Here is a 22,939-nt window from a genome sequence, read left to right as displayed (position 1 = left end):
TAACCAATATATCTTCAATTCCACAATTTAAGGAAGCAGTAACCAACAACATCAGAGAATCAGCAAAGCAAAGTCAAGACTAAGTAGAAGAATACATGCGCACACACCCTGACCGTTTGACTCCTTCAGGAGTGTTGGCCAGTATTCGAACAAGAACAAGAACAAGGGTTGAAGAAAAAATATAAAACATTACTTTGCATAACTTGACATCCATTTCGTTGAGTTGAAAAATTAAAAAATCTGTGAACAGAGGAATCATTTTGCTAGTAGGCCTCCCAAAGTTCTTCATGATTCTCACCAAAAATCATTTTTCTTTCCAAAAACTCCAAAATGCTTCCGATGCTTTCAGAAAAAGTCACCCTTTTCAACAGTACAACGTTCTCGATAGGCTAGTCGATATTTATTTATAACACTCAAGTCGGCCGAAGCCAGGCCCAATTCACAGTGCAGTTTTGTCCACGGCAAATTCACCGGGCCTTCAGCCATAGGCCTAAACCCGCTTTGTAAAGATTAAACAGAATATGCAGTAAATCGATTGTCCAATGCACATTTCTTACCACATGATAATATTAATTCAATAAGCGATCGAATTGACCGCTACGGTCGACCGTAATCCAATCGATAATGACGCTATTGACATGTACGGGTGGAGCTCCACTGACTGAGTTTTGGGGATTTTTCACTGGTTTGCTATCATTTACTCATCAAGGCGCTCCATGCACCGTTATTATATAAGGACTATTCTAATAATTTAAAGATTGACATGTAGAAAATAAACCATACTTGATTGACAGAAAGTACTAAATTTGTACCTATTACGGTTTGGTGGCACTCCTCTTCCAAACGCGACCAAGTCAGGGCGGCCCGGTGAAGCAAAATGTGCATTAGATTAACACGGGAGTTTGGATATGGTAGATTTCCTTTCTCATACAAATGCATGCTCCCCCGTTATTAAAGCTTGTACCGGATTAAAAATTCAGATATTTTGAAAAGAATAAGTAATTGAAACATAGAGAAGTACTAAAATCAGAGCTTTTATACTTTTTGATATATGACGCTAACTAGTTCATCTGCTATACCCACAGCACAGCGCTACAAGTAGGCCTACGGGTCAATTACCTATGTGAGTGCCCCTGTGTTGTGCATGTGTGCATACATGTAGTTAACAATAACTGCATGATGTTAGGCCTAATAGTGCCCACTGAGCCTCAGAGAGGCTTTAACCGAACTTGATATGGTCGATAATGCGACGGTACGGTAACTGAGGCAGGCAGGAATGTTTGCACATTTTGAACGTTTCTGTAGTTATATACACTGAACAGCCTGATTTATCAGGATCGTTCATAAACCACTGGTAAGCAAATGTTCTCAAAACAGATCCGACAACGAGGCGAAGCCGAGTTGCTTTACGTCAAAAATATTAATGATGTCGCCCGTGTTATATGAGACGATAGATGCACGACAGCGGCTAAAAACAACTTCTTAAACACTTCAATTCAAATAGAAATATCATAAGTATAGGCCTATTACAAATTTTAATCAAACTAAATCCTATACATTTTACAAGGAACTACCCAGGGCTTAAAATCGATCAGTCCCGCTATATTCGCCTCCGATTGGTTCAAATAGCGAGCACGCGCGCTGACCCGTGTGATATCGTGTCATATCACACGGGTAAGAACCAATAAGATTACAGTTGCGGTTCTCAAGTGTTTAAGAATACACTATCTTCCCAGTAGGCCTAATGCTGGCTTCTTAGAATTTTAATACATATTGTGGTTAGAATTGAAGGGTGAATTATGCACCTTGTACCTGAGTGATGTATTTTTCTAACCTATTTTTCTGAACAATATTATATTTTGGGAACAACAACATTTTTGTAGGCCTACGATCTTCTGCAATCTTTTAGAATATATGCATTTAAGTTCATTTATATATTTTATAGCTGAATTTCTTTTAAGCTATTTTAAGTTGTTAGTAGCACTTCTAACAGTAACAAGCCGCATAAATTTACGCATTTCCCGCCCCTGAATGCCATTGAAAATGTTGGCATGCTTGCGTACCAACACGTCCGTGGGGCAAAAACATTAACCACAAGAACTATTTTGATTGGTTACAACGAGGGCTATAATGCCGGTGCCATGTATTTAGCCAATCATTGATATGATAAGAATAGTCAGTAGGCCTAGGGCTGAAGGGGATTAAACTGAAAAGTGTAAGAGATCTTTAAGCTCTATTTTGATTGGTTACTCAGATGACTATATCATGTAATTAACCAATCAGGGGTACTGAAAATCAGTAGTCTCCACAGGGTTTTAATGTATAAGTAATGTGACGCGCCGCAGCAGCCAACGTGGACAAACTTAATTTTTACCATTTGACTTAAAACTTGCGCCACATTTTTGATTCAATTTCTTTGTCATTCATATTTTCACCAAATACTCATAGAAAGACGGTCTTTCAGAATATACAATAGCAATTTGAAACAAACTTTTCAATTTTGAGAGGTTAACCTTTGAAAACCTTTGTAAACTTGTTTTTGGACCACCCTGTATTTTTATTTATTTTTTATTGTAAGTTAAAAGAATGCGCCTGTAAAGCGCACACATTATTGGGAACAAAAATTGGGACCCCCTATTTTTAGTATTAAAATTCTATGACCCCCCTTCCAAAAAAATGACAGCGCCTAAAATGTCTGATCACGCATCTCACGAGACTGATCTATAGACAAGTAAAAAACATGTGATTTCAATTATCATTTTGTCACTTAGCCAAAATATTTCATGAGTAATTTAATCCAAGCCAGAGACCGTAGCTTCGTGAAATATCTTGGCACAACTCGGTCCCAGAACTCGGCTGTAATACCTCTCTATCATCTCCTGTTCTTGATACGCCACATCTCTGTCTTTCTCATCCCTCCAGAAAATGGAATAAACCAATTTATATTAGCATCATGCCATTGTCTACAGCAACACTACGTGGTTATAAAGGCTGAACTTTTGCTGAAGAGTGAGGCTAATCATATGACCATAACAAACCGCATCTGCGACACAAACTAATCTCACATGCTCACATCTCATCAAGTTTACGCCCATTTAGGTGATAAAAACAGCTGAATTTCGTTATGTTGGTGGAAGTGGCGCAGTTGGATTTCATAAACAATCTGCAAATTGGGCGCTAATTTTAGTTCTACAGACCGCGCATTGACGTGTATATTAGATGGCAATCCCAGCAAAACATAAACATTACAGGTTGTGCCAGCTGATTGCGAATCAGAAATTTGCGAACAATAAATAGCCACATAAGGTCAAATTCAGACAGATATTCTGTGTATTTTCCCCGCGAAACAAGCCATAGACAACAAGTTTTGATATCACCATGCCGTACACGGGAGATGACTGGAGATCACCGGGTGATTTTTGGGTAAAAACGGGATCGGGATGGCAAAAATTGGACGCTCTTCGAGCGAACGTGAACAGGCACATCAAACGTATTGCAATGAATAAAAAAGAAAAAAGGTAAGCTTAAATGATTGGTTTTTTTTAATTGACGATCTATCACAGTCGTGATAATGCTGTTGTGAGGAGCTGTTCTGTAATTCATTGTTAGACATATCTTCAAATCCTTTTAATACAATATTTGAAGGGGAACCGCAACTCGTCTCAACAGAAGGGGTATGATACCACTGTGGTATGATACATTTTGAAGCAAGTGCAAGTGAGAACATGTCTTTTATTTTGTCTGATGGAATATTATTTTGTCAGAGAATGTACTTTTTCTTTTCTTTTTTTCTTCATTCCAGTATTTCATATCGCATCCTTTACACTGCTGTGCTCTATTTGACCCATATGTAAATGAGATGTACTCAATATAGTATTAATTGATTGATTTAAAAGGGCATTTCATGATCCACAGCCTCATCCCGCCACTTTTCTCAAAAAAAGTTGAGATTTTTACATCACTGGAAACCTCTGGCTACATAATGTTTATGTACAAAATATTTCTTGCAGATTAATAATAATTCCTTTAGCAAAGATATCGTGAAATTTGAATTTCGTTCTGGTGCACCAGAACGAAATTACAACGCATTGTCTATGGAGCAGTGTAATACACATAATCATGCATAACTCATGAACATAAAATCGGAATCAACTGAAATTTTGGGAATAGGTTTTTTCGTGGATATCTAATGAAAAATGACATAAATAGAGGATGCTAGGATCACGAAATACTCCTTTAATTATTTACCGTATTTATTTTTAAATTTATTTATGGTATTCATTTTTATTAAGTTCATATTATAATGTCTTCTGAGCTATATTTCGCAGGATGAGGGTGGGGGAAGCAATTTACTGCATGTCTACAATAAATTATTGATGTTTTCTTTTCCACTATTTATATTAGTGGTTGGTTAAAGAGTGTTGATGTTTCAAATTTCCAGCTTATTTTCATTCAAATCGTGTTGGTGCTGACCAAAACAAGTAACTTGGTCTGAAAATCATTATTTTCCTCAAAAATCATTAGGGGCTGTGCAATAATTATGAGCCCTGGGGAGGGTAAAATTGGGGCCGGGGGCAAGAATTTTTGGCGAGCGAAAGGGAGGGGGAAGCAATTTTGGTAAGCTGAGGGGGGGAAACAATTTTTGGCACACATTCATGGGACACCTTTTAAATAATATGCTCTAAAAAGGCTAAGGAAAACAGTACAGAAACGCTTTACAAATATGCAAATTTTCCTGCTCGCTGCGCTCACAACATGTATCTAGACCATTTAAGGTTTGCAATTTGGCATGTGCAAGGGGGGGGGGGTAATTTTTGGCAGGCTGAGAGGGGAGTCAAATGATTTTTGGCATGCTGAGAAGGGGGCAAGCGATTTTTTGCAGGCCGAGAGGTGGGGCAAGCGATTTTTGGAAAGCCGTTTGGATATTTTACCCGGGGGCCTCATAATTATTGCACAGCCCCTTATTCTATGTCTGATTATGTTGATTTTGATGTTGTTTATGTAATTGATATCAAGAATTCCATCTTTGAAAGTTGCATGAAATTTGTAGAGTATTGGCACCCTATGGTTCTTCAAAGAACCTTTGCAATAAAGTTCTTTGAAGCATGTTGACACATACTACAGTCTTAAAGGTGAATGGGCAGAAAACTCTATGTATTTGCTTGCAAAAATAAAACCTGTGATGTTAAAAAGCGTTGGCCTATATTTCAGTAGTATGATGTAATAAATTGCTTGCTCCACCCCTTTTGACTTGCCATAAATTTCTTGCCCCCCCATTTTACCTTCCCACCATGGCTCATAATTATTGCACAGCCCCTAAATGGTCTAGAATTCTAGTTATAGTGCGAGCGCAGCAAGCAGGAAAATTTGCATATTTATTTTTAATAATTTTTACTCATTTTGTTTTATTCCATACAGTATTATTTATTTAAAGGTGCTCCATGTATGTGTGCCAAAAATTGCTTGCCCAACCCCTTTTGCCAAAGTTTTGGCTTGTCAAATATTGCCTCCCCCCCCTAAATTTTAGGACTCATAGTTTATCAGACAGCATGAAGACGTTTTTGGTTTAATAGAACATTTCTATATTAAGAAACCAATTCTTTTAAAAATGCAGCTAATTGAATGCACATTGAACGTACAAATGTATTTGATACCGATACAGGTATTGATCAGATTTGCCTTTTCACAAGCATGAATATTTTATTATTTTTCAATACTAAATGACAAAGGTCAAGATCTATAATTAGACATGATGGTATCCTATTCCTAGTGTGCCTTCTCAAGGCCAACATGTCCAAATAAAGATATAGCAACTCCATATTTGGTAATCATTATGGCTAGACTTGATAACAAGTCTTCAGTCCCAGGTGCCTGACAGTTGTCCACATGTTCACACTCATAGGCTTGATTGTCACCAATATTGTCACCAAATTTATTATACAGAGAGAAAGGAAAGATTTTGATGCATGATGCATGTTTGCAATTATCAGATTGGAATCAGATTCCTGTGCTCAGGTGGTGGTAATGGTAAGGTAATTACCTCTGTCTATAATGTAGGTGGCCATTGCCCATATTAAGATATTACTTGCCCATATAAGGTGTTGTGCTGCTGACAGGTTGTTCAGTGTATTGTGTTTGATCAGTTGTTTACTGCAATCATGCTGCAATAATAGAGTTTTACCTTATATGGTTGCGTCAAAAGGGTATTATGATGATTTGATCATAGACTCTGAATACGAGAGTCTATGATTTGATCAATGAAATTATCAAAGGAAAGGGTAATAAAAGTAACTTTAATAATTGAATGCTTTAATACTGGTAACAACAGACCTTAGGCCTATTTATTTTATGATCTTGTTCATTTTCATTGTACAAAATATGGAAAACAGAATTATTTAAATTTTTGACAAAATATTTGCCCATATTTTGTTGATTTTTTTGTTTATTTGTTTATTTATTTTGTATTTATTTGTTTATTTATTTATTATTCATTGCTTGTTTTATTTTATTAATTTAAAATTCACACTTGATGCAAATTTTATAGCAGTTCTTGTTCATTTCCATTAGACAAAATATGGAAAACAGAATTATTTAAATTTTTGTAAAAAATATTTGCCCATATTTTGTTTATTTATTTATTTATTTATTTATTTATTTATTTATTCATTTATTTATATATTTATTTATTTATTTATTTATTCATTTATTTATATATTTATTTATTTATTTATTTATTTATTTATTTATTTATTTATTTATTATTCACTGCTTGTTTTGCCTGTCTGTCTGTAGGGTCTTAATAGGATTTGACATGTGCTTGTGGCTTTTTGGCCATCATTTTCACCAAAACTGATTAATTTTTAGAATAAAGCATATTTTGCCTGTCTGAAATGACAGGTGGATGGGTGGCTAGCACCCTGATGTCTGTTTGCTTTTCTGTTTATAAGCTAGAGTAGACAAAGGACTATCAGTGTAATTGTTATCCCAGGTGTGCTTTCCTGGGCTATGTAAGTTCTGGTTGAGATTCCCATATATGGGCATGTCAAAATGGTGGAATATTGAATACAATGGATCGATATCAGTTTCTAAATTTAGATATCTACTTTGTTTTCTGTGTTAGTCATCAATTGGTTTAAATAAGAAAAAAGAAATAAAATAATATGGGGGGGGGGGTAATCCGTATAGTGGAACTTCAATATGAAATCAAACACTCACCAGGCAGTAGTGGCACTGCCAGAAACATTAAAATTTTAAGGCAGTAGTGGCACTGCCAGAAACATTAAAATTTTAAGGGGTGGACGAATATATATATATTTTGTGGCAGTTTTACAGGGTTAATTGCGCACTGCACACAGTGGCTCCGGAACCTCTGGTAAACTAGTAATGGTTTTCTCAAATTTTAGAATTTTTTTTTCAGTTTTGATCCTTTTTTTACCCATATTTAAAGGTCCGTAACCCGATCGACAGCATCATCCCCGATTTTTTTCATTGTTGATGAGGTTTTGGTATCACATAATAGATACTATTTTTCTCATTACTATCCTGAAATTTGACGCTCCAAGTCGATGTATTTCGGAGAAATCATGAATCACAGCGGTTTTTACAGGTATACCAGTTTGTAAACAATGGTAAATACTCTGGAATTCTGGGAGGGAATTATGAATGAAATATCAGTCACCGCAACAGCTACTTTGGTTTCGCGTCATACACATTCTGTGAAAAAAGCGAACCACACTAACTGCTGAGGAGACGGTGCGCCGTATATAGTTATGAAAAAGACATCAATAAGCGTGATGTGCTAAATAGCTCAATTGACTAGCGCGTTTGTTTTTTACCCGAGAGGTACCCGGTTCAAAACCCGGTCTCGGAAGGTTTTTTTCCTCTCCATTTTACCCAAACTTTTTTATATTCATTTGAAATGTACATATTGCAAGGGGAAATATATTTTGTTTCCTTTTTTTCTGAAACGGTACGAAAAAAAAAACATTTTCCGTTCAATACGGGCGGGCATTGTACAGCATGTCAGCATTCGTCATTGCCTGCCCAGAATGCAATTCACGTATACCAAGGTATTGGATTGCAAATTTGGCTATTTATTCACATTTACGCTGAAAATGCTCTCGTTTTTCACAAAGCAGCATAAAGGAGGCAATATTTGATATTATTATGTAATTTTAAAGACAATCCATATCCAAAACCAATAGGGTTACCCCCCTTTAAAAAACAAATTCAAAAATTTGAGAAAACTGTTAGGCCTACTAGTTTTGTGTCTTTAGAATACAAATATGCCATTTTTGTCAATTTGGATACTTGTTATGATGGACCTAAGGGGGCTGGCATTTTCTTCGGAAGGGGGGGTCCCAAATATGTCAGTGACCGGAGTCAATTTTGTGTGACCCCCTTATCGCATGGGCAAATTTTTTTGACCCCCCCTATCTTGGGTCGAAAATTTTATGACCCCCTTCCATCTACACAAGAGACAAATTATTCATTGCCAGAACTAAGGCACAGAGTTTGCCAAAACTTACGAGTGAAGAAAGTGCACTGAGCATGTTATAATTTTTATTATAAGTGTAAAGAAGACGCGCGGAGGGCGTAAAATTTTTGCATAGATTGTACGCACATTTTGATTGTGAAGTTAAAGAATGCGCGCACAGCACGCGAAAATTTTGAGTCACCAGCCCTTAATAATTCTATTGGGTGTTAAAAAATTATAACCCCCCTATTTTTGGTCTGAAAATTCTATGACCCCCTCTGTATTTTTGGGACCCCCCTTCCGAAGAAATTAAATGCCAGCCCCAAAAAAATATTTGGCATGGAAAATAAAATTTGGCACTTTTCTCAAAAACTGCTCATTTTTGCAGAAATCTGCCATGCTGGTTGGATTCCTTGCATCATTTAGTTTCTAAAAATGTATATTATTAGGCCAAAAAAAATATTGTTGTGTTGCCCTCAAGTGGGGAAATGGGAAATTTTGGTCGGTCGGGCGGATTTCTTTTTTTCTTTCTTTTTCTTTCTCAAACCTTCAGTTTTTAAAAATCCCCTCAAATATTATCATCATTTTGGGGACATTTGTCAATTTTGACTTCTGGATACCTGTTAGATATCAATTAAAGACTAGTCTTTCAATAAAATATTAATTTTAAGTGAAAAACATTGATTTTTTGAACAAATCTGTAAAAATCATCATTCAAAAAAAAAAAAAAAAAATGCCGATCCTGATTTGTCAGGATTTAGGGTCGGGCGATTGAGGGCAACACAACAATTTGTTTTTGGCCTTATGACTTACCATCATTACTTTTAAAGATACAATGCAAAACAACACTTTATAATTTCCCAATTTTAGTGATCTAAAAGCTCATTTTTGATTGGTTACTTAGATGATTATATCATTAACCAATGATATGTTTTGTTTATTTCTTCAGTTTACAGAATGAGTTGAATCATAAGTCTGATACATTCCAAGAGGCACTAATCCAGCCATCACAATCATGTCATCAAGACAACTCACCAGCTTTCTTGGGTAAGAAAAACATAAGCTTACAAAATTTCTAAAAGAATAAAATGAATTTATAAGGGCCTGGAAAAAACCTTACATGCATGTAATTATAATAAAACAGGCTGGGACAAAACCAGCACTTACTTTCGGAGTGCTGCATGATTTTGGAACACACCAACCTCATATTTATCAATTGTCCAAAAACCATCAACAACAATTTTTTTTTTTTTTTACCCCCAAATTAATGTAAACTGGCTTGAAGAAAATGACAAAAAAATCCCCAAAAAAGAATTTGTGTGCATTTCAAAATCCGGGTTCAAAATACCAAATAAAATCAAAACACCCCCCCCCCACACACACACCCCTACACAAAATAGACTAAAGCATAAAAATGAAATTTATGGTATTTATAAGGATGTATACACCACACCCCCAAGCCATGCCCCTGAATATGTGTTTTTAAGTTAACTGAAGATATTTGTCTTTTGCAGGTGGTGCATTGGCTCGCTACTTATTACTGCCAAGAGGGGTAAGCTATGCAGGGAAATACAACATGTGGTAGAGCCAGGGAGGGCCGGGCAAGGTTTCAGTCAAGGTGGCAAGATTTAAACTGCTGCCAAGTTGGTAAAAGTTGGACATTTTTTTATTGGAAAAAGTTACACTTATATCAAAATCCATAGATTTATAGAACTTAGTGTCTATAAATAGCACTTCCTCTTATAAGAATTCCAAGAAATTTTACTGACCTGGAACAGTATTCTTGAACTGATGAATGATATGTACAAATTCAAGTTGTGAAATCAATCTTTTGAGTTGACAGTGTTTTGATCCGGGGTACTCAGTACAAATGACCATACGGGACGTGCCGCAAACATGGTTAGCATTTTCGGCCTTCTGGTATATCAATGACCCCTTTTTCAAAGCCAGTGGTATATGAATGGGTCCTTTTTTCAAAATTTTCTCAATTTTTTCGGAAAACAGCCCAATTTTTCCTTAATCTAGCCAAAATTTTCAACATTTTCCCAAAATTTTGGGAAAATTTGTAAAAACTAAGACAATTTTGGTTCAATTCGGCCGAAAATTTTGACTTTTGGTGTATTAATGGGTCCAAATTTCTTAAAAAATTGGTATATTTATGGGTCCACTTCCAAAATCTCAGCGGCACGTCCCTACCAAAACCAATCTTGAGTACCCCCCCCCCCCGGGGTTTTTGATTTTCTGGGTAGATTTACAGTTTCAAATTGAATGGCTAACATTATGGTGTATGTGTGGGGAAGAAGGACAGGGACTGAGCATATTGGTACCCTAATTTTTGTCAAAGTCCTATGTATAGGCCTTTGACATGTCCATGCAATCAATGAAGATGTTTTAGACAAACTGGGTTAAATTGCAAGTTTCATTTGTATTTATAATACAATTTTTGTCTTTCAAATGACTTTAATTTGCAGAAGGGTGTGTATTTTACTCTTGGTGAAGTGCTGTTAAGGTTAGACATTGCTGGCTGTGCTTGTGATCCAAGGAGGTTTATCTATGTGTGCCGGGTGAGTAATCCACGGATAAACCCCCCTCGTAACAACCACAGATAATGAGTTTGACTATCCAATGGGAACACACATTTTTGGGTTTTACCATGGTCACCATGGCAGATCTAACCCTAAACTTTGTTTCATCTCTTCATCTCAAGTTTGATAGTGATGTCATCCCTATTTATAAATACAAAACTGCATAATAGGCAGTCTTTATGCAGTCGAAGACAAATGATTTAGCCATGCCAACAAACCGTCCATTTATATGTGTGTGTAGAATGCTCTGCATGATTAGGTTAGAGTTCGCTAATGCATCAAAAGCTAATATGTTTTATGCTGATTTGGATCTATACTAGGAACAGGTACCATCCAGGAACCATGGACATCCACAGTTCTTCTGCATCTACAGTTACACAGAGATTTCTCCTGTACACATCCTCGTTTGCCAGTGTGTACAAATGCACCCCCCCCATACCAGGGACAGATTTAAGCAGTGGCCCGGGGCCAGTGGATTTTGCATCGGGCCAGTAAACTTCCAACAACGCTGGCCCGGCGGCGGGCCACTAGATTTTTGAGCCAACACATATGAGACAAGATTATAATCAGTCATGGACATTATTTACACAGTTTCTGCTCCGCCTGTCACCTGCACCTGTAATTTATATCTTTATTCAATGATTTTTCGTATTATATTTATATTCTTATTCTTGCATTGCTACATTATAGCAAGTTCAAATATACGGCCGCTTTTTACGGCGATAGTAGGCCTACGTCATGTACGTAGCCTACTACTTCCAAGCTCTTTCGTGCTCTATCTATGATGATGATAGCGATACCGCAAATACCGCATAATTATTTGAACCTTTGTGAACTTTTGGAACTAAAAAAGGCAGGACAAGTGGCGTAACTACGGGGGTGGGGGGACAGAGGGGGAAAACATGCCCGCGGGCCGCCAACCTTAGGAGGGCGCCAAATTGACCAATTCAGCATTGATTCTCGCGCCTCCAAGCGATAAAAGTCCAAATTTCATGCAGCGTCATACGCTTTTCAGCATAAAATCAATTGAAAGAACATTTTAAGACCGATATTCAACATCTAGTAACCAAAATTAATTAGTGTAAAGGCCTTATTTGTCCAAATTTTCGCGCAATTGTTTCAAGAATGGGGGAGCATTATGTATCCTTAGCCCCTAAGCTACGCCACTGATATGATGATGCACACCAGAAACAAATATTTTTTGATTTTTTGAAATTCGTGATATAATACACATTTTTATGGCAAATGATTAAAATTGATTTTTCCCCTAAAACACCAATAAAAAAAATTAGGGTGTTTTTTTTGCAGTAGAACATATTGAAAAAGCTGGGCCAGTAAATTTATTGCAGGGCCACTAGATCTCCCATTTTACTGGCCCGGAGGGCCAGTAGAAAACTGAAACCTAAGTCTGTCCCTGCCCCATACACACATCTGTGTGCAGATATTCCATTTTAATGAAATATTCTTTCTTTATGTACACAGATGCTTGAGTTGATGGTGTGTTCTCACTTCGTATGTTTCAGCGGCACAGCACAGAAGAATCTCCTATATGCTCTAGAGGAAACAGTGGATGTTGGTAAGAAACATAAGATGTAATAAAATAGTAATATAATAAAATATAATGGGTTTGACACTGATACTTCATGAGGCGATACCATGAGTTATGAGTAAAAAAGATGGTTAAGGGGAGAGCGTGGCGCAATGGTTAGGGTACTTGCCTTTAGTGCATGAGGTCCCGGCTCGCTTCCGGTGGTGGCGATTTGCTGGGATATTGACTTGGAAAAAAAAAAGTCTGAAATTAATTGGCAACTTCTGTAGATTAAATTCAGACTTCCGCTCTCTCCATGGTTCATTTAGAATTGGGTAAATGAATCATGAAAGTACTCCGTCCTTCGGATGGGACGTTAAGCTGTCGGTCCCGTGTACAGAGAGCCATACCTGTACATGTATCTCGCAGCCAGTTTCGAAAAGAGTAGGGTGTTAACCCCTGACTGTTCCCAAGCCGTCCCGGTGTTCAAATGGACCCCAATGGAAATAAGCTTCAATAGAGGCTTTCTTGGGTTATTCAGGGTTGTCAAAACCCGAACAAATCAAAAAAGTTACACAGGAAGATATTGGTCGATCCTTCATGTAATTATTTCGTGTAAGCTAATCCTAACCCTAATCCTAACCTTAACCCTAATCCTAATCCTAACCCTAATCCTAACCCTAAACTAACCCTAACCCTAATTTTGTGTAAAATTACATGAAGGAATAACCAAGATATTCTGCATGCATGCATACACACGCTAGAAACTTGGTATCATCTCTCATTTTTCTCAACATTTCATGTCTGAAAATATTCAAAAATTAGTAAAATGGTATGATTTTTAAAGTTTTTTGGTATCACATATATTCAGAAACATATATCCAGCAGATCCATTTATTATTTCAGATGAGGAAAGTCATGATGAAAATACCAGGATGACCATTTTCATCCTGTGCAAGTTGAATGTAATAGGTTGTTGAAATCGTTGCTCCTTTAATTTTGTTTTATCACATCGCAGTCATGTTGCAATGCATTGTGGGATTGCATCAACCTCTGGTACAGCTTCATCATGATACAATTAAACATTACTGTCTTTTGCATTTCCAGCCATTGAATCACAGAAAAATCTGCGTCATGTGCGCCGTATCATCAGAACAGCCATCCAGGAGTTAACCAAACAACAATACACCCATGTAGGATCTGCAGCTACGTGGAGAGCAAGGTTGGCCATGCTGGAAGATATGAATAACAAACTCAACAAGATAGAGATTATTGAGGTAAGTAGGAAACATTTGAGGGAGAAGGGGCAGTAAAGGGGCCTATGCAATACGATATTGGACTGTACTGAAGTGGTTGAGGCACAGGTCTTGTAACCTGTATTCGATTCCTGTTTATTTATATAATTCCTGTTGATCATGCCACTGTTTTTCCAACCTGAACAAAATTACTATAACTAAGGTGAGCCATCGGCACTAGCTTTGAAGTTCAGCTTGTCTGTGTTAGCTTAGCTTACTTGGTGGGTGTACATACTTTTACGTGCGTGATCAACATGCCGCATTTGTACACGCAAAAAACAACACTAAGCCAACGCAGCACACGCTGAACTTCAAAGCTAGTGCCGGTGACTCAAGGTAGATATATAGACTATAGCTTATTATTTGGTTAAAATTACTGAAAAAGACATGCTTCAAATCTTGTCCAATTATAATTTCCCTTTGACAGGTGTATATCTCAACATCTTATTGTGCACTAAAAATGCATTGTACACTACAAATTGCAACACTTTTTGAACCCTTTAAATGCATGTGGTAGTATGTTGGACAAAAGTACAAATGCACCATACATTGTCATAATTTGAAAAAAAAATTTTTCTGACAATTCATACCAACAACCCGGGCCAACAACATATACCAAAAAGAGGGTAGGGGACACAAGATTATTAAACTGAGCTAACATTCTTGGAATGTGTTGTATAATTATTATCTAGCCCTAGCATCAATGCTGGAATTTTGAGATGGTTCTCTCTGAAAAAAATTAAAGGTGTTATTTCAAACTTTGAAACTTTCTTGGCACCAAATGACTTAAAGTTGTATATCTCTTTCCCCACACAGCCACATGAAGATGACAATACCTTGGCCATGATAGAGTTACCGGACGATTGCATTCGGCTCATATTTCGTCGTTTTGCCGACCATGAAGATATTATCAATACGGGTGCAACAGATAAGAAGCTGTACAAGTTCAGTAATGAGCCTCTGCTGTGGAAACATTTCTGCTTCTTTCATTTTACAAAAGAACAGGTATGTCTTTCAAAGAGTTTCAGCCATAGTAAGCTACCAAAAAAATTGTACCATGCATAAGAGTCTGCACTCCAATATAATAGGAGGTCAGAATTAAAGATACTAGTTTACATGTGACGTCTGACATCATCTGTCAATCAAATGGTTTACACATTTTTTTGTGATGGATAGTGGGAACACAGCATGCCCTATGGTTACTTTTTCACCTTTAAACATACAAACTGTCTCAAAAATGAGGCTTTTGTACATGTAATGGGAAAGTTTTTTCCGAAGGCACCATGTAAACAATACCTAAAAAGGTTGGTTTTTGCCTTGTAAGGACCAACATTCTGTGATTCCTTTTCTCTGATAAAGGCACCAGATAAATTGGCCTCCTTTCATCTGCTACTAAACCAATAACAGGTCATGGGGAGTTTGATTGAACTAGTATGTTTAAATCTGAGATCTATGCATTATGTTTCGATCAATATGAGACTGTATAAAGGGCCTAAAGGCGGCCACCTGAAGCAGATGGCCCATATGATTGTATCCTGGATACGCCCCTTTTGTTATAGGGAAAAAATTGCTGAAAGAAACAGGTTCTCACATATCATAATATCCTTTATTTTACTAGAACATGCATGATGGGGATGAACACAACATAAGAAGATAAACTTGCAGACAATTTGAAACAATTTTATGGTCTTATTTCCACAGATTTTGAGAGAAATTGGAGTTGGTGCCGATGAGAATGCGGTCAGGTGGAAAGCGTGCTACCAGAAGCTGTATAAGAGGAATGGTAGAAGGGAACTCTATGCTGAGATGCTACACATTTGTTGCCATTGCAATTGCCTATTCTGGAAGGTAAGTGATATTGACAGGGTTGGAAATAAGGCCAACTGCCTGTGGAAATCACTGTGAGCCCCGATACACCAACTGTAATGGCCCAAAAAATTTGTTAACCAAAGTCAGAAGACTCCACCTGGAGAGTAATCTTTTTCCAAAACTAAAGCATTGATCTTCCCTTACTATTTGTTGATCTCTGAGTCTGATGACTTATAAAGTGTACTGTTTAAACAAACATGTATTATGTGTAAAATTTAGTTCTAGTTCAATTTTAGTTGAGGAGGGTCCCATAGAATTTTAGAGCTGCAGGTCCAACTGGCCCTTGAACATTTCAACTTATTTCCAATACTATCAAAAATGATTATAGATGAGGAAAATCCAAGATCCAGTGGATGACACTACACAGGGGAAGCTATATCCGAATCAATGCACACTTCTGAGATGTGGATCAATGTGGACTTCTCTTGTGTGCGCAGATGACATTGCATCACAAGCGCCCTCCCATGTAATGCACTGTAATGCACTTCTCACTATTCAATCATTTCCCAGTGTGCCATGTAGACATTGCTATTTTTGATGCAGATCACAGGAGTGCACAGATCTTGCCTTGTGTGTGTTTAAGTGCATGCCCAATCTGTTTGACCAAATACAAAAGATTCTTTATCTTTTTATTTGTACATGACTAATTTGTATTTCTGTTGGTCTTTAATTGCCTTTCCAGAATGGTGGACATCCTTGCTCCTTGGAGACCGCTCCGGAAGGATCCAAGCGTATGTATGACCCAGACATGGTAATTCCAAGCATACCAATTACACCTCAACAGTTCATGGAAATGTTCCCTACAGGGAGCACACCACCATAAGATTCCGCGGTCAAAAGTGTAACCCGCAAAATAGTCCTCATAAAACGTAGAAATTGAGCTTTTTGTTACATTTTTTCAGCAAATATGTGTCTGAGATACGTTTGTTTGATGACATTCTAAAGCTGAAACGGTTTTGATGAAATCACATGCAGAAAAAATGATTTTAAATGTGTTCTGGCGGACTAATCGTGCATATCATGTATCGATGTCAAATCCCAAGAATTGAGCTTTCAACAGCTTTGAAATCACGGGATGGGGTAAAATGTCCAATTTGCAAAAACTGACATTGGAAATCTATGTGCAAAAGAAAATATATTAAAGCTTAAGGATCGTCCCATAACCATGCCCAGTTTCATTGCTCTATCTATTGCAGGGAAATAATTAGAAGAGATTTCCGAAAGGCTCTTTTGCACGTATTTCAATGGGGAGCGTAATGGTGGTGTGCCCCCTACACCATTCTAGCAAACGGTGTCTAGAAATACCTTACACCATGTGAATATTTCTAGAAACACCTTTTTCTGAAAGAGGATTATGACCAGAGAGATCCAAGAAATCGTTCAGCTCAGACAATTTACACCTCAACAGTGAAAATGCTGCCTATATGTGTAGAAACACATATGAAAGTGTCAATATTCTAGAAACACCTGAAAAAGCAATATGACTTGAGGGATTCAAGTAATCTTTGTCAAAGATGCTCTTGAAGAGGGTGGGAGAAGAGTAGAGTGCCACAGATGGAAGATCCCATTGAAGGCACAAGGAGAGGGCAAAATTGACAGCGATGACGTAACCTTATCACAAGTTTAATTCTTACCATACTATACTCCTATAAATGTTAGTGAGTCCCAAGTTGTGACACAAACTAATGGATTGTGGGGAAAAGAAATTGTGGCGTGTGAAAATGGACCAAGTTGCCGTAAATGCAATTAACATGATTAGGACAAGTTAAAATTTAAAAATATGACTTGCAAAGTAATTGATATTAATTGTTGACATTGCTAACGTTAGAATGAGCCAAAATAGTCTGACTTCCTATGGCATAGTTCAATAACCTCTATTCAACAATCATAGCTAAACATTTGACCTCAAGTTGTAGGTTATGAGTTTTTGTACGCAACACATTCAAAGGTCATTCTATGACTGTACTGGCGTTTTGGGGTTAATGAACTGTGCCTCAGAAGATGATCATGTTTGAAATCCTTGTGATATTGTAATGGGAATTAATCCATCTTGATTCTTGCAAAGGAATTTTGTTGGAATCATGTGACTTTTGCAAAGTGTCAAGAGACTTTATAACAAGAATTGATTTGTGTAAATATTTTTTTAAGAATCAATGGGTGATCTGTTTCTCAAAACTCAATTTGGTTTTCCATGTATAATACCCCTAGTGCTAAGAACTTGTGCAACATCATTAGCAAGATGTTATTCATTTTGGTTTTCCTGCATTTATTTCTGCTTCAATCGAAGAGTGGTTTTCCAAAACTTACTCAGTCCATTTTTGACCCATTAAAAATCACCTTTTAGACTGAGTGAGTTTTGCAATACCAGTCCAACTCGATCCAGGACATTAGGACTGAGTGAATTTTTGGGAAATTAAAGATTCACTTCGCTGGCAATATGAGTTTTGGAAACATTTTGATTTTGATTATGATATAAAATTGGATCGATTGAGCCCATATTTATTGGTCGAGCTATGAGTTTTAAAATATTGGACGAGACGCAGTCGAGTGAACTCGAGTTCAATATTTTAAAACTCATAGCGAGACCAATAAATATTGGGCGTAAAGCATCCAATTTTATCATTATTATGTTTTGGATCCAATATTTTCACACACTTGGATTCATCAAAGTGAGGTTTGGGAAACTACTCTTCAATTGTGGTCAGAAAAATGGATCTTATTTTGAAATAAATTTTTAGCAAAATTGAATACCATGTGCAGACTGGAAAGAGGAAACTATAATAATCAACTTTCCTAGCATAAGGGACCGTTCACAAACACTTGTAAGGGGGGCCTGATGCAAAAAATTTTTATTGCGAAAATTTTTCGGGCCCCCCTTAACAGACCTCAAAAATTTCAGGGGCCCCCTTTTTTGACATGAAAATTATGGGTCAACCCCATAGAAAAGCATATAAACTCAAAAAAATTTTCAGGGCCCCCTTTTTTGACATGAAAATTATGGGTCAACCCCATAGAAAAGCATATAAACTCAAATTTTTTTTCAGGGCCCCCCTTAGGAGGGTCAAAAATTTTCAGGGCCCCCCTTTTTGCATCAGGCCCCCCTTACAAGTGTTTGTGAACGGTCCCTAATCATGGCATTTATACAAAATATATAGCCAAAGCAAGGGTGGCTTTTAAGAAACTGACACACATTTAAGAATAGAGATAAACTTGAAAGAAAAAAGTATGTTAATAATACATGTAGCTCTAGTGGAATTTGTATTGTGTTCAGTGTACCATTAGGTGACAAAAAACTTGTTTTATGGGCTGATGGATTTGCCAAGTAGGGTTGATCAGTCAGGATGGGTTTTTTTCAGGAAGAGACTAAATGACCATAAAAAATCTCAGAAAGTTAAAAAAAATCTCAAGTAAATTTTTTTTGCAAACATTTTGAAAATTTTCTGAATTTTTTTCAAAAAAATTTAGTCAAAATTAATCCACTTTGGCCAAAATTAACAAAAATCCCAAAATATGCAAAATCTGGGTCGGTTAGGCCAGTAGAACCAATTTTTAAAAAAAATTTTATTTGTCACCTTATTCTTAACATTTCCATTTTTTCTATTTTTATTTGAATGGTGCTTGTATATAAAGAAAGAAGAATGTATATATTTAGGAAGAAAATATTCAGTAAGCTCATGTTGAAAGTGATAACATTTATATGCAGTTATTTTGAAGGGTTCAGAATACAGAAGAGATGCATGTTATAATGATGTATATTCATACATAACGAGGAATAACTAAATAGAAAGTTATTTTAAAACTTATATGCTACAAAATTGGTAACACTCATGCAACGATGGTTTCAAACCATCAGTCAAGTCTCTGCATGAGTACGTCTGATGAAGACCGGTGAGCGGGTCGCATAGCGTTACTGAAAAAATCGTTGGTGAGTCCAGTATTTGATTCATATTTTTGTCTACTCATGCAACGCTTTCACCGGCTCAGCTGGGGTCTTTAGAGGATGTTAGTGCTCTGAAGGTCTTTTGTTGCTGGTGATGTTTTTTGAGACTTGATCTATTTCTATCCAGTTCAGTCTTGATCTTTGGTTCAGATGTGAATGGCTTTCAGAAACTCTTAAAACCCTTGAACCAAGTATAGCACACTATCTTCTTGTAGGACGTCATCAACACCTGTGACGTCATCAGAGGTATCTCAATATCATCACTAATAGAGGTTGTGCATGAAATTATTGATTGGCTCCAAACAAAAGATTTGAACCGGTGTCCTTCACCGTAATCATAGACTGCGCTGCATTCCTTTTTTTTTGATAAACAATTCATACGTTTCCATGCATGAAACCATTTAAAATCTATGACTGAAACACATCACATCTCCAGTGACTGCCCTGCCCAGAGAAAAAAGGACTGCGGTAGTTGGATATGACCTGTGTGACCCACCATATCTTAACACATAGACTCAACCTCTTTCATCTCGAATCTGAGATGAATGTTAATGAAGTAAAAATCAATGTGGGTGGTAAATCTTAACCAATAACAGATATAGGCAAGCATACATGTTTATGCATTAGCCCAACCCACTGTGTTCACTGAACCCAGCCCACGTGGGGTAGCTCTATCTGGGTCGGGTAAAGTTTTATTCAGATTTCATTTGACAGCTTAACCATATCGCGTATACGTGCGCGGCGTCAAGCGTATACATTGGACCTTGTGCAAATAATACTCGCTGGACGGCTATTCAAACGGCTTAATTTGTAAAAACCACAGGATATGTGCATAAACAGCCAAGACTGCATTTTTAATGAGGTAACATCATACCCACTATAGAGTGCATAGTTCATTATGTATTCGAAATACAGTAGACCAGTTTTCTCATGGATATCTGAGCTGTTGAATCAGAACAGGAATGATGAGTTTTCCATGGTCAGGTCAGAGAGATTAATTTAGGGAATGATAAATTAAACTGGTCTACTACAGTAGACTACCGCAATCATGGCGCAGTGCAGTCCATTCAATCAAATGTTGTCATCAACCTATTTGATGGTAGTGCATTAATTTTGTTATGTGTGTGAGATGATCACTGTCACAGTAGATTGTAATCATGCTTTTGTTGAATGCATTTGAGTAGTCCGCCATATTTACGGTATGATACGTCATATGCACAACCTCTATATAGCAACAAAAGACCGTTAAAGTAATAACCAACAAATTTACAATAACAATGATGGGTACTGAGTAGCCAATTGATTTAGTTGATTGATTAATTGATTATAATATTTCAAGACACTGGGTTCTTCAATCATGTTAATACAGAAGTATCAATTCACATAAAATGTACTTGATGTCAGGTAGTGTGTCATAGGGCTATTCCAGGTGAAATCTATACACCCCATATGGAAGACATGACCTTAATCTCCCACACAGGGGGTGTATATTACAAATGGAATCATCCATTCAAGTAACCTCATTTGAAAATATAGCCCTTGGTGGCTAAATTTACATGGGAACCAGGGACTTTTTATATTTTATGGGGCTAAATAGCCCCAGCTCCTACATATCTTCCATAGGGGTTGTATGGATTTCAATTGGAACAGCTATTATGTATCTAATATAATAGTAACATATGAAAAATAATGTTCTACCTTTTTGACAAAATAATGCCAATAGTATTTGCTTATGCAGAGATGACAGGTAATGATACTGCTGTTAACCTGGTGGTGCCCTCCACTCCAATAACTTTGGTGTGTGCACCAAGTACAATAGCTATATAGGTCTGCCCCAATAATTCCGAACATATGTATATGGATGGGCACCCCCAATATTTAAAATCTTTCAGAGCGTATGTTAAGTATTATTGCCATTACTATTAAGAATCTTACGGACTGCATGTACTCATAGCACAAGTCGCAATGTATTTAAAGCCATATTATAACATTTGCTGTTGAGGACGCCCTCACTGATTTTTTAAAATTCCTTTTTTTACACGATTAAGTTGTACTTTATTAAACCAATATGCCCTGCAAAAATCAAGACTCTAGGTGCTGTAGTTTTGTCAAAATCCGAGATTTTGAATAAAGCGCCGGAACCGGCGTCTTATTATTACGATGGAATTATTATAGTCGAACACATACACGATGTTCATAACACACAGTACGTACACGGCGTGCGGGACGGTGATCTACACAACAAACGGGTCGTACCATAACATGACCGAAGGAGTGGTACGTATTGGAGACATACGCGCTGGTAGTAAATTCCAATTTTCTTTGCTTTGCCGTAGTTGTTCGGCTCAAAAATAAAAGGGGATATATCTGACAGTAAAAACTAAAATTTTATGGCAAGAAATGCTAATCTATTTTATGTTATAATATGGCTTTAATTGCTGTATAATATGCTATCAAATTTGTTTTCAGTAACAATCATGTTTGCATAATTTAATTGTACTAATTTATTGCTGTATGGGAGAATGCAATGATTATACCACTTTTCTGTCTCAATTATGCAATGGGGATGATAGAATTTTAATTGGTTGAGAAATATAGATCATATACAGCATCTGTTTACAGAATTGAAGATCACATGATTGATTCTAGAACAGTACCATCAATGAAATGCCTCAATGAATTACAATTTTACCTTCTTTCATATTAACTTAGTTGCCAAAATTCAACAAAATTATTCACTATCTATTCGTCTTGAATTCAGTGTCTTCTTCTCATGTGCGAATTTGTAATATATTATATATATATATATAAAGTATTAAAATATACTAGCAATCTGATGTTATTATGTGATAAGTTTTATAAAACTTTATATAAAATAGTGTTACAGACAGATGTATGTATATGTAGGCCTCTTTCTTCACAATGATTTTGAATCTCGGAGATTCACTTTTGTAAATTTTTGTCCACTTCATGGTAATTCCAAAAATGCAAAATCTGACTTGTGAGGAATTTTTGGGTGATTTGGTTCAGAAAGCACTGATGATTTCGCTGAATTTGATTAAAAATCATTGTGTAGACCTAGAAAATAATTCTAGCATCAATATAGTAGACTACAAGTTATCGTGCAACATAGTGTGTGTGAATTGTGTGCTGCAAAATGCAATGTGGACGTGATAATGCAATAGAACTGAGATTCATTATGCTGTATGCTTATTGCATGTGTAAATTTATACCTCCACTTTTGTA

General features: G+C 36.7%; 1 protein-coding gene across 1 annotated transcript; it reads left to right on the top strand.

The window, feature by feature from the left end:
* Nucleotides 1–3,216: 3,216 nt before the first annotated feature.
* On the top strand, nt 3,217–19,613 carry LOC140138864 (F-box only protein 32-like). Its single transcript, XM_072160643.1, has 9 exons — nt 3,217–3,518; nt 9,426–9,523; nt 9,991–10,028; nt 10,948–11,040; nt 12,544–12,637; nt 13,697–13,866; nt 14,701–14,889; nt 15,586–15,732; nt 16,436–19,613. The coding sequence occupies exons 1-9, from the start codon at nt 3,379–3,381 to the stop codon at nt 16,574–16,576; spliced, it is 1,110 nt and encodes a 369-aa protein (XP_072016744.1). The 5' UTR covers nt 3,217–3,378; the 3' UTR covers nt 16,577–19,613.
* The last annotated feature ends 3,326 nt before the right edge of the window (nt 19,614–22,939 follow it).

The sequence above is a fragment of the Amphiura filiformis genome, chromosome 18 (assembly GCF_039555335.1).
Source record: "Amphiura filiformis chromosome 18, Afil_fr2py, whole genome shotgun sequence".
Lineage (NCBI taxonomy): Eukaryota > Metazoa > Echinodermata > Ophiuroidea > Amphilepidida > Amphiuridae > Amphiura > Amphiura filiformis.
The sequence above is the reverse complement of the archived record's forward strand: the minus strand, read 5'-3'. Positions and strand labels throughout refer to the sequence as shown.